This window comes from Abramis brama, assembly GCF_963993115.1.
Source record: "Abramis brama genome assembly, chromosome: 9".
In the NCBI taxonomy this organism is placed as follows: domain Eukaryota; kingdom Metazoa; phylum Chordata; class Actinopteri; order Cypriniformes; family Leuciscidae; genus Abramis; species Abramis brama.
In genome coordinates this window covers 21,734,698-21,748,040 of record NC_139971.1, presented here as the reverse complement: position 1 = coordinate 21,748,040, position 13,343 = coordinate 21,734,698, and the positions used below count along the sequence as shown (strand labels likewise).

Genomic DNA, 13,343 nt, shown 5'->3' with positions numbered 1-13,343 from the left:
ATCCTTTGACTATTTATGTCAGAAGATCTTATTGAGAATTAACAGAGGTTTAGATGTTCATATTTGTTAACACACCTGTTAATTCTCAATAAGATCTTCTGACATAAATAGTATCTGTATTTTATGTCTGCAGGTAATGGCAGTTTAAGCAGCTCAGTGGGAAACACTGTTTGAGCCAGAAAGTCTATCCTTCAGATCTGGTTTCTCTCACGATCCAAACATGTGTGAATTACAGATGTTAAGTTATCTAAAGGTGTGAGTGAAGTTTCTTTTATTTTAATGATTTTTAGATAAACACACACTGTCTGTTGCTTTGCAATTACAAATGGAAATTAAATTGAAATAAATGTGAGTTTTAATTTAATGCATCCTGAGAGTGTTTATTTGGTCCTGAAACCAAAGTATAAATTATGTCTAAATGAGACCATAAATGACGTTGAAAATATGTCCACAATGACCACATTTGAACTAGTTTTTAACCTTATACGGAGGTTCCATGAACGTCTATATCGGACATAGCCTGACTTCGTCATACTCATATTCTAGGCAGAATGTGAGTCTGATACTGCTCCATAGGGCTTTGATTATGAGGCGTGTCTTAACTGAACCAGGAAAAACAAACAAACTCTGCACTCAATTGGATAGACCTACAACCAATCAGAGCAATGCAGTAAGTGACGTATGTTGAGCGATGCATAGTTGTCAACAGAGCTCAACTGCGCACACGCTGGAAGAAATAGTAAAGTAATGTAAACGATCTTTGCCGTTGTTGTAAACAGAATTTAAGAATTCGCGGAGTTCTTACAAGCACGAATAGCATTTTTGAGAGAAATACAAAAGGTGTATGAATATAAGAACAAGTTCTCCGTTTAGGATTAGATTCGACAATAAAGCAAATAAATCTTCTCGCATTTGTGATGGCGTGGGTGATTACGTAACCGCAGATCATCTGTCCATCATCGATTAAAGCCCGCCCTGGCAATTTGATTGGCTCGGCCTTCTGGGAGCCGAGCATAATTACTCCTCAACGGATCGAGTCCAGACCGAACTTCCCGACCAAAAAATGTTGTGGGCGGGGTTCAGGCTGGCACCCAGGCTATATTGGACGTGCAGAACACGTCAAAAAAAGACGTCATTAAAAAATTTCATTCTGGCTCCTCAGTGGACGTATTTTCAAAGTACGCTGTGATGAGGTTCAAATAATAAGGAAGGAAGAAGACAGGGGTCGGCTGAACTGGGACGCTTGTTTTATTCACGTTAGAAAAATAAACAAAAAGAAAAGGTGCGCACACAGCGCATTCACCATGCACAAGCACAGCCACAAAACAATCAATAATTCAGAATATTAAATCGGTGATCTCTCTCATGAGGTAGCAGCAACAGTCCACAAGGTCCCAGTCCGTCTCTCTCTCCACTCTCTCTCTCACTCCGGTTTATATCTGGTCTCTCCACGCCAATTACTGAAATCAGACACAGGTGTTCATCATCTGCACTTGACCTACTTACTCATCGCTCTGTTCCGTCCTCTCTCTCCCACTACAGACTCCGCAAAACCACTCCCCCCTCGCCACATACGCTTTTGTGACAAAGACGTCTTTTGGACATAATTTTGCTTAGTGGGAATAATCCAGTGAGATTTTTGTACAAGAAATTTTGCTGTTAATTGTAATAATCCAGTGAGATTTTTGTATGTACAAGATATCTGACAAAGGTAGATTTCTCTAATTGTTTTGGAGATTTTAGGGTTATAACGTCACAGTTCTTGTGGATTTCTGCTGCCTTCACGTGCTATCGGAATTATTGTAAATAGTTTCCTGAACATGGACGCCCTCTCAAGTCAAAATTTGAAAGCGATGAGCTTGTAATCAGGACTTGGAAATCGGAAAAGTCTGTCGTTTTTTCTGTTTCATGAAATCACACACTGACTTGATGATGGTTAAATCAGATTTCATATCATCATATCATATGACTCCTTGTGCATAGAAAAAAAAAAATCACTGGACTATTATAATGAATGCCAAAAATAATTCAATGTAAAGTGATAGGCCTGTTTCAAACCAAACTGGCACATTGATGCATGATATAAATAACTGTCTTAAAACAATTGTTAATCTAAAATAACTAAAACTTTTTTCTTTTTTTTTTACATTACTCTGCATATGGACAAAATTGATCTATGGCATTATTGTTAAATATGTTTTTAAATCATCCTAGCTGCAAACATCAGCGCAGCAGTATTACCAATTGTGTCACGTGATGACATTCATGATCTTTTCCCGGGACCAGAAAACTTTTTACGACGGAAAACCATATGGGAGACGTTTCATACAGACAAAGAGGTAGACCTTCACTCCATTTTTCAAAACAACAGTATTAATTTTAATTAAATATTAGTGTCAGGAAAAATAAAGGTTACATACAGCAATGTTTAGGTCATTCACAAACAATCACACTAAATATCTTAAGTAAGCAATAAGGTACAAGAGGCTGTGCTGTTTTGTGAATAAGTCACGGCTGAAGGGCCGTGTGACCTGTAATCCAGTGCTATGATCAAGAAGAGTTTATTTTAGTATTATTATTCATGGGTGTTCTATTAACAGGTTTGTTTATATAAATTGTAATAACTTTCATCTGAATTCAGCAGGGACAGGAGGCAGGATGCCTCAATCAAAACAAGGAGCAGGATGACATTGGTCTGACTTCTGCTCAAACTCCGTCTGAAATCCCAGTGACTACAAGGCACAGTATCTTTGAAGAGTCAAGTGGTCATCCTCCAAGAACCTTGCAGTTGCCCAACCCTGAATATGTTGTTTACACAGACAGTGAGCTAGACCATGTTAGAAAAGAGTATTTTGATCTGCAGCGAGTTGGGCAAGAAAGAGGTTGCAGACTTTCAAAAGAACTTCGTTGTTGACTAGTGAGGAACACAGTGACCAACATGGTGTCTATCATGAGAGCATCAAGCACTGACTTCATGTACCCATCAAAAAATGATGTGCTTGCAATGGCAAAGCGACTGGTTGACTACTATCCCATGCTTCAAGATGACTCTGTGAACTGCAAACATATCTCGGTAAGTGTTTAATATCCTAACTGCCCAGTTGTGATCATTTTAAAATAGGCAGTTAATATAGTTTACTGTTTATTTATTCTCCCTTTTGTTTCATATTTTCTATTTTTCATTTAAATTCATATTTGTTTTTATAAACATTGTAATCGTTTACTTGAAGTGATTACATCAAGTCTTACTGATTGGTTTGGTTGAAAGTTAAATTGAATATTTCTATTGGGTTAATTCATTCTCATAAAATGCATGGTTATAGCTAAACAGAGGAAATAGGGTGTTGTGCTAAAGGGTGTTAAGAGAGTTCCCTTATAATTAGTCGAGAGACTGCAAAGTTTGAACCCGAGTACCCGCCCTAAGAGCTCAAGTACATCATTACTGAGAGGGAAGAGGGTGCTACACATACAGTAATAATCATGAAAAATTTTGAATTGGACTCGAGTGGACTCGGGAATAAGTCTGAATCCTAATATGTTAGAGTACGAGTAAATACCAAGTCAAAATGCACACAAGGCCATGACAAGACCAAGACCATTCAAATATGGTCTCGAAACGGAGTCCGAGTCTCGAGTACTACAACATTGAGCTGAACCAAATTAACTCAAAATGATGGTGACCATGGTAACAAAGGAGTGGCGGGAAAACTGAAAAAAGGAAAACATGAGACTAATGAAAACATACTGTGATAGCAGTGAATCCGGCCAATCATGGAACAGCTGTTTCAAACGTGACATCCTCATTTCCAGAGAGGCCAGTGGCACCGCCTGCTATATAAAACAAATTTACCACTCACAATCTTATATGTTAAATCAGTGAGCTGAGTGAAGAGTGACATAGACTGATAAGGAGAGAGAGATGTGGATAATTCTTTATATGTGTTTGCTCCTGTCTTGTAACTATATCTGTCTTGCTTTGATGGTCAGTTCAGGTACCTGTCAGCTCCAGGGACACTTTACATTGAATGGGATGTTCCAGGATGGAGACCTTCTCATTGGTGGTCTGTTTGAGGTTCAGAGGTACCTCAAAGTATTCCCTGAGCTGAGCTTCAGAACAGAGCCAAAACTACCACAATGTGAGCTGTGAGTCTGAAACTACACCAACTGAAGAAAACTTAAGACAATCATTTTTATAACTGTGTATACACTGTAACTGGTCAATGAGAATTTAGTCAAGGCAACTGATGACATGTTGCATGATGGGTTACCGGACTGAAATCATTCACTGAATGAAAACACACACACACACACACACACACACACACACACACACACACACACACACACACACACACATATGTATATACATACATACTTTTATTAATTTTTTTAACAAAGTATACATTTGGAAATATTGTGTTATGAAATTCAGTTAATCTCTTATTATTAATTTATCTACTTTAACTGTTAGAATTACAAAGTTAATGGCAATTTGTTTTGAATTGTCTCCTCTAGCTTCTATATGACAAGCTTCCAGCAAGCACTAACAATGGTTTTTGCCATCAGTGAGATTAATAACAATCCCAACCTCCTGCCTAACATCACACTTGGTTACCAGATCTACGACAACTGTTTAAGGCTTGGAGTGGCATTCCGTGGTGCCACAGCTCTGGTTAGTGGGACAGAGGAAACCGTCTCTGACCTCAACTGCAAAGGACCACCACCGGTGATTGGAATCATAGGTGATCCAGGTTCTACTCATTCTATTGCAATTTCCAGTGTTCTGGGGCTGTTTCGAATGCCTATGGTATGATATTTAAAACTTTTTTTTTTTTTTCGTTAAGAAAAAATCTTACCAAATGATTCTTTAAGAACACATTATATTTGATTATCTACTATGTAATGTTTTCATTCATAATAGCAGGACATTGTGTGCAAATATAACAAACCTGCTTCACAATAAATAAATGAATAAATAAACATAATGGCTTAAGAACTGATAAGATTTGTTTATCTTTCTCTCTCTCTTGTCTCCGCTCCTCATTTCTAATTAGGTTAGCTATTATGCCACCTGCTCCTGTTTAAGCGACAAGAAAAAGTACCCCTCTTTCTTTAGAACAATCCCCAGTGATGCCTTCCAGGTGCGGGCTATGGTTCAGATCTTGAGACATTTTGGATGGACCTGGGTTGGTCTCATCTACAGTGATAATGACTATGGCATCTACGCTGCTCAGTCCTTTCAGCAGGAAACGCAGGTGTTTGGACATTGTGTTGCTTTTTCTGAAATACTGCCCAATGATAATAACCCCAGAGATATTCAACGTATAATGGGAGTGATTCACACCTCTACAGCTAGAGTGGTGGTTGTTTTTTCTGCTTCATCCTTACTGATACCTTTGATGGATAAAGTTGTGTTGCAGAACATGACAGACAGGCAATGGATTGCAAGTGAAGCTTGGACCACCTCACCTGTGTTTCGCACACCACGTTTTCTGTCCTTCCTGGGGGGCACACTGGGCATTGCTATCAGGCGTGGGGAGATTGAGGGGCTTCATGACTTTCTGTTACGTGTTCAGCCTAACAATGATCAAAGAAATAATATAGTGAGGATCTTTTGGGAGAACCTGTTTGGGTGCACATTTGAAACTGGGGGTAAAAAGACAGAAGGAGAGCAAATGAAAAAGCTCTGTACAGGACAGGAGGATCTGAGCACCACAAACTCACCATACACTGATGTTTCAGGGTTGAGAGCATCTTATAATGTGTATAAAGCAGTTTATGCCCTTGCACATGCGCTTCATGACCTGATACAGTGTGAAGAGGGGAGAGGACCATTCAGTGGGAACAGTTGTGCTGGCATAACAAATCTGAAACCCTGGCAGGTAAGAACCACAGGTATAGTGCAGATTTTATCCAGGCATATAGATGAGCTGACTGTGGAAAAGCAAAATATGTGCTCTATATTAATTGAAATTTCAGATAAACATATAACACCTGTCCTGTCTACAAACTGTACAGCTGGTTCACTACCTACAGAAAGTGAACTTCACCACAGGCTTTGGGGATCATGTGTCATTTGATAAAAATGGAGATGCTCTGGCCATCTATGATGTGTTGAACTGGCAGCCAAGCTCTGATGGGTCAATAAAGCTCCACAAGGTCGGTGTAGTAAATGAAGGGGCAGCATCAGGGGTGATGCTCACACTGGATGAGGATGCCTTTTACTGGAACTTTGAGACAAAAAAAGTAATTAACTTTGAATTTTAAATGTCATAATTTTTGCAGGTATAAATACTAATCAAAGCTATGATAAGACAAATGAGAATAAATTAATGGAAAAGCCAAGCTTGTCATTATGTAAAGGAGATGACAAACATGATGATGTCTCTTTTAGCCCCCGCAGTCACTATGCAGTGAGAGCTGCCCACCAGGAACCAGAAGAGCAACAAAGAAGGGCCTTCCTGTCTGCTGTTTTGACTGCCTGCCATGCGGAGATGGAGAGATTTCTAATGCAACAGGTGAGGAGATTGCTGGCAAAATTTTAATATTTAATACATTGATATTTGATAGTTATTTTCTCTTTAAAATCTTGCATTCTGTCTTTTTCTTAACTACAGATGCTGTTGAGTGCATGTTGTGTCCAGATGAGTTCTGGTCCAATCCAGATAAGGATCAATGTGTCCCCAAAGAAGTGGAGTTTCTGTCTTATGAGGAACCTCTGGGCATCTCTCTGACCACTGCATCTCTGCTTGGCACCTGCTTCTGTGCTCTTGTGATGGTCATCTTTGCACATCACCGTAACTCTCCCATAGTGCGTGCCAACAATTCAGAGCTCAGCTTCCTGCTGCTGTTGTCACTCAAACTGTGTTTCCTGTGTGTGCTACTGTTCATTGGTCAGCCACAGTTGTGGACATGTCAGTTAAGACATGCTGTGTTTGGCATAAGCTTTGTCCTGTGCATCTCCTGCATCCTGGTCAAGACTATGGTGGTAATAGTGGTGTTCAAGTCATCTCGACCAGAGAGCAAAGGAGCGATGAAATGGTTTGGAGCAGTTCAACAACGATGCACAGTTCTGGTCCTAACAGCCCTCCAGGTTATGATATGTGCAGTCTGGCTATCAACTGCCTCTCCAACACCCCATAAAAACAACCAGTACATCCGCTCTAAAATAGTATATGAATGTGCTATTGGTTCAGTGGCTGGTTTCTCTCTACTGCTGGGATACATTGGACTGTTGGCAGCAGTAAGTTTCCTGTTAGCCTTCCTGGCGAGAAACCTTCCAGATCATTTTAATGAAGCAAAGTTCATCACTTTCAGTATGTTGATCTTCTGTGCTGTGTGGATTGCATTTGTTCCAGCATATGTGAGCTCACCAGGGAAATATGCTGTTGCTGTGGAGATTTTTGCCATTCTGTCTTCAAGTTTTGGATTACTGGTGGCCATATTTGCTCCAAAGTGCTACATCATTCTTTTACATCCAGAGAGAAACACTAAAAAAGCAATCATTGGACGAGAAACACAAAATATATAGTTTTATATAATTTTGGTCCACCATCCACAGACACATTTGTGACTGAATCAACCAAAAAATCAATCTATCTATCTATCTATCTATCTATCTATCTATCTATCTATCTATCTATCTATCTATCTATCTATCTATCTATCTATCTATCTATCTATCTATCTATCTATCTATCTAATTTATCTTGCCACACTTTTGACACACACACACACACGTACAGTTGGGTTTCCATGTTTTATGGGGTCTTTCCATAGACATTAGGATTTTTATACTGCACAAACAGTATAAAACTGTCTGCATTTTCTGCAATAAAAAAATAATAATAAAAACATCACTCTGTATTATTTATAAGCTGTTTTCCTCATGGGGACCAAAACGTCCCCACGAGGACAAGGATAACAGATATTGGCATCTTTGTGGCACACACACACGCACACGCACAAGAGATGTTGTGTGTTTATTTTGTTTTGCGTATTATTTTATTTTAGTTATATTCAATTGATAAAAAGTTGATATTGTTACAAATATATTATTATTATTTTTAGTAATACAATTAAGGGCGCACACTCAGATCTCTGATATGGTTTATTGTTCAATCCTAGGTAAGCCTTTGTAACGACTGAGACAAGTCAGACACAAGTATTTGTTATAGTTTAACAAATTATATTTAGAACTCACTCTGGGATCTGTGCCCCATCCCCCCAAACAGGACAAGAAGGTCTTAGTTACCATGACCACGATCAGATAAGTTGGTTTTATGACTCTTAGCAATGTGAACAGGGGCCTCTGCCACAAGACGTACAGATATTAGAACAGACTCTCCTGCATTAATTTATCGATGAACTGATTAACATGAAATTAACATGCATCCCAGAACTTTTTGTGAATGATTTACTGTCTTGTGTTGTGTTTTTTAAAAAAAAAACTATTACCTTTTGATACTATTATCTCTTTGATACTATGTATTTTATTATAGAGCCAACGGTCAACGTAACCTCACCCATACCATGAGGTCTGGTCTCTATAAATTGGTACTTTGAAGATCGAAATGATTGTGTACATGATATGCCGATAGCCGCGCAACATATTAGTATTACAAGAATCTTTCTTAGTTTCGTCATCAGAAACCAATCCATCTGCCATTACAAATGAGCACGCTTAGAACAAAGATTCATAAATCAACCACAGAGAATCTTCCTGCTTGGAAATTCCACCCTTCTCATTGGTCAAGCAAACCCGGAGAGGTGGGGCCTTTCTCAGGCTTTATTAGAGACAAATCCACAGTGACCTTTCACTCTCTTTTCTTCAGGCCTCAACTGCTGCTTCTTCAGATTGATCCTGTGGGGACCCCCCCGCCACGGGGGCCCATGGGCCCCGGCAGGCCGTGACCACCGCCTGCTATGCCTTCACTCTCCCAACAGAGTCAGACTGTATTTTCTCAGAAGAAAACTGCAACCTTACCATCACTGAATGGGCAACAATCAACTCTTGGCCTTCTCAGTATGTTCAGGATGCCGTGCTGTCCAGCGTGGCCTCAGCAAGCCCCAGGGTGGCAGGCCACAATCTGCACTCCAGCCATGAGAACAGCGTCGAACTAACCATGCCACTAACCAGTTCATCATATCTTCTCCATCCAGCGGAGAAGAAAATGATTGCAACTTGTACAGTAACACTCACGGACCCATCAACAAACTCAATTTTCAACCACTTCAAGAACTGTGGCCACTGCACAGACCATGAAAGTATCAATTTAATGAGGTGCTCTGAAAATGATAAGCTGATGGTTCTTTTCATAGTTAAATGGATCTTTTCCATAGTTCCATTTCCTGCTTCCAGTTCCATTCTATCACTCACCATTTTACCTATGCATGTATGTATGTATGTATGTTTGTTTGTTTAGTTTAGTTATGTTTGTGATTTAGTTAATAAAACTTGTGCACAATATGTATTTGGTTCTGATTTTCTGCTTGCAACAAAGTCCATTTTACGATCTTGATCTTATTACATGCTCTAAGCGCTGTACATGCTAAGAAATAATTATTTTTCGGTGGCCATGAAAGATACGCTTTTCTTAGAATAAATGAATAATCAAAAGAGTTTGTTGGAACTGATTGATTGATTGTAATATTAGTTTAGCTACCTCAAGTTAATCTAATTAACTGACCCAAATATTAATAATTAATCATAATTGATAATTGTGAGTTATTATTAATATTTCCCCTTTGAGCTAACTTGTTACACCTTGTTCTCTTTTACTGTATTTGTGGTGACATTAATCCATTTCTGCATATTTTCTAGTGTGATGTATTTTATTTTGTGCAGAAGGACTTTTCATTTATTCTTTAATGTTATCAATGCCATCTCATTTCTCTGTATTCATTCTGTGCTCATTTGGATGTTTTATATTAGTCATGGGTCGATCATGAGCGATTTTTTTTTATTTTGAACGAATCTTTAATTTGACTTGACTTTAATATGAGTTGTCTCATAGACTGATTTGTTAATTTTGTGATGACCACGCATGCGCAACATCCCATAGGTTCTTTACAGGAAACAGAAACGATTAGTTCAGCTCTCAAGTCTTTGGGTCTGAGTTATCCATTCATCCTCTGACAGACCCATAGGCTATGGCTATGCAGTCTGTACTGGAAACAGAAATTATTAGTTCACCTCTCAAGTCGTTTGTTCTTTTGTCATGTGACGTGACAACCGTATTGGATACAGAAATGAGTTAACAATTCCCAACCTTCCTTACAAACAAGCGTGTAATTAGTTTTTTTTTTCTTCCTTAATGAGCTATAATGAGCTGTAATGAGAACGACTGACATCTCTCTCTTTTCATACAGATTACATAAACTGAGAATATTTGTTTTTTATATAAAATACTTCAATACTTCTTAAAGAAGAGAATTCAAGCTCCATGCCAGTGTGTCTGTATGCCTGTTTGACTGAGGATTCACTGAGTTATAGTTTTGGAATATATCCTCTCCCCAAATGTGTCACTTATAAAAAACTATAATAAATAATTTAATGAGAAGGTTTATATTGACCTATTAAGATGTTACTTACATCTACCTTGTGAATATATGTTTTGCTATTTTATTAAATAGTTTTCACATATAAATCAACAACAATTACAATTTTAACAATATTTCAAGTGTAATCTTTCTTTTTAAAAAGTATACATTGATTTTATCATACATATTTCAAAGTTAAGGATTCATTAGTTTGAATATTGGGACAAACACTATAACAAACACTATAATAACATCTTAGTTGATAATTCAATATATCTACTTTATTTTTATCAAAACATCACATACTATATATTTAACATATGAGCAGAAATTGGCAAACAAAAGCTAAATTGATGTGACAGTAGTTTTTTTACAGTAAAAACTTTATAATCTATCCAAAACTCAACGAAATCTTGTCTAAACATTAATATTTCGTCTGTAACATATCGGTTTTATGATATATTTGCATATACATGTTAATTTGCAGTTTAATACATTGCTTATACAAACAGTTTAATACATTGCTTATACATTTTGTTTCAACATATTTCAGTCGATTTTTACTCATCTCAGTATAGCAATATAGTTTGGTAAAAGCTAAACTAGTAGATGTGTTCATGTAAAAATAACATGTTTACTAATGTAAGGGCGCGCGCTGTTGTTTAAAACTTAATGAGCTGAGATGAGAACGACTGACATCTCTCTCTTTTCATACATATTACATAAACTGAGAATATTTGTTTTTTATATAAATTACTTCATTTAAAAGAAGAGAATTCAAGCTTCATGCCTGTGTGTCTGTATGCCTCTTGACTGAGTATTCGCTGAGTTATAGTTCATTTTCGGACGCGTTTCAGATTGGACTTCACTGACAGAGAGAAGGCAGAACTTGCATCATGTTTATTTTTCTTTATTTGGCAAAAAGCACAACACTTTGTTTTTATTGTGAGTATACAAAAAAAATTAAATAGACACTTAACAGGATTGAATGATGTATAACACTTATATGTAAGATCAAAATCAAAAGTATTGTGAGTCTGTTTTGCACTGATAAGAAAAAAAGCGAGCTAGCGCGATAGCCGACCCCAGGGGGTTAAAAGCTCTCAATTCGTTCTCAAAATAAAACATTGCTGCATTTATTTTGAAGGCAAAATCACTAAAGACAAAGTTTTTGTGAGTAACTGTTGCTATCATGACAGATTTAAGAAACCAGCCGCTATCAAAATAATTTTGCTGCGGGTGTGGGACAGATATTATTGCCGCCTGTTGCCGATCCCTGGTCTACACGATCATACTAAACTGCATTTGGGTGTGTTGAAAGTTATGTTATTTTATGTGTTAGTTTGTTGGCTGTATGAGACTAGCAGTAAGCTAGATCAACATTTGAATAACATACTGACATATTCTAACATTTCATCATGTTGAGCTATATAACATTGATTCGTTTTATGTACATTTGCTCACCTGTCTAATAAAGTACATGCAAGAGTGTCAATTTGAAGTTTGTTATGAAGCTCTCAGCATCTCGAAAACGCCACGCTGATATTGATCCTAGTTTTATTTCTCCTTTTGTACCAAAGTCTGCTTGCCATGGTGCATAATGTTTGAATGAAACAACAGCTGTGTCCGAAACTGCACCCTATCTACTAGGCCTATATAGTGCACTATATCGGGTGTCTGCCATTTTGTAGTGGTGTCCGAATTCTGAGTGAACGATATCATTCCCTACATTCGTTCACTTTATACCCACAATTGGATTCTGGGAAATAGTGATTCAGCAAATGTTCAGCTAATAAAAAAAAATGCCCTTTTTTTATTAGTCATTACTTTAATACATTTTAAAATTACAGCTCCAGCTCTCCAACGCATATGTCAGAGTCCGAATTCACTCACTGCATTTTGTTCACTCCTTGCAGATATAGTGCACTCAAATGCCATGCACTATATAGGGATTAATGAATGAGTGAACGGTTTCAGACACAGCTACAGATGGTGGACAACCAGAATGAGACTTTTACCGCCGCCGTTCCCGCGGCGGCAAAATTGGGATGTGTATTTGCTGCCTTTTCCCGCTGAGTGGCGCTGTAATCACAGACTTTGAAAAGTGTCACTTTATTCTCTTTATGACGTAATCTGCCGCGGCAGTAATCTGAGCTGAGGTCACAGATAAATTCAAGATAAATATTGTGGTTAAACGAATTCAAATTCATTAAATTTAAACAAAGTAGACACACGTTAACATTGTGTGCCCAGTTTTTCTATAATTTAGAAAGGCTATGTCAATAGGTTACTTGTCATTTACTTCGTGTTATTTTAATGTGTTTGTAGATTTATTAACTGAAACATAACAGTGAAATAAATTAAAATAATTTACCGTAAAATTAAAACATTTTCAGGACTTGCAGTTACTAACCGATGTTAGTCGGTTTAAGCATTCTTTGTTATATTCAGAATTAAATAGGCTTACATGTTGTTATGATTATCAATTGAATTCTTTAATAAATAATCAACCACAATGCCTATTACTGCTGCAGCAAAAATAAACCAGTCGAATTTCAAAGTCGTTCGCGAAATGACTAGGCTATACCGGGTGGCGCAAGTGACAGGGCAAAACAGCAGCAACTGCGGCATTTTAAAAGGTAAGTTTCCTATCTGTTTATTTAAAAAAAAAAAAAAAAAAAAAACATGGCGCAAGATCTTGTAAAAAAAAAAAAAACTTTTTTCATTATTTGAACAAAAATGAGACTGATTGAATATGTAAAAATATAAACAAACAAAGCAGAGAATAAAACAAACTTTTA

General features: G+C 37.5%; 1 protein-coding gene across 1 annotated transcript; it reads left to right on the top strand.

Annotated features, from left to right (window-relative positions):
• Positions 1 to 4,030: 4,030 nt before the first annotated feature.
• Positions 4,031 to 7,531, top strand: LOC311089504 (extracellular calcium-sensing receptor-like; the record flags this gene model as incomplete). Its single annotated transcript, XM_084124226.1, has 6 exons — positions 4,031 to 4,143; positions 4,516 to 4,807; positions 5,055 to 5,882; positions 6,037 to 6,246; positions 6,395 to 6,518; positions 6,618 to 7,531. 6 exons carry the CDS (start codon positions 4,031 to 4,033, stop codon positions 7,529 to 7,531), a joined length of 2,481 nt encoding a protein of 826 aa, XP_083980352.1.
• Positions 7,532 to 13,343: the final 5,812 nt, after the last annotated feature.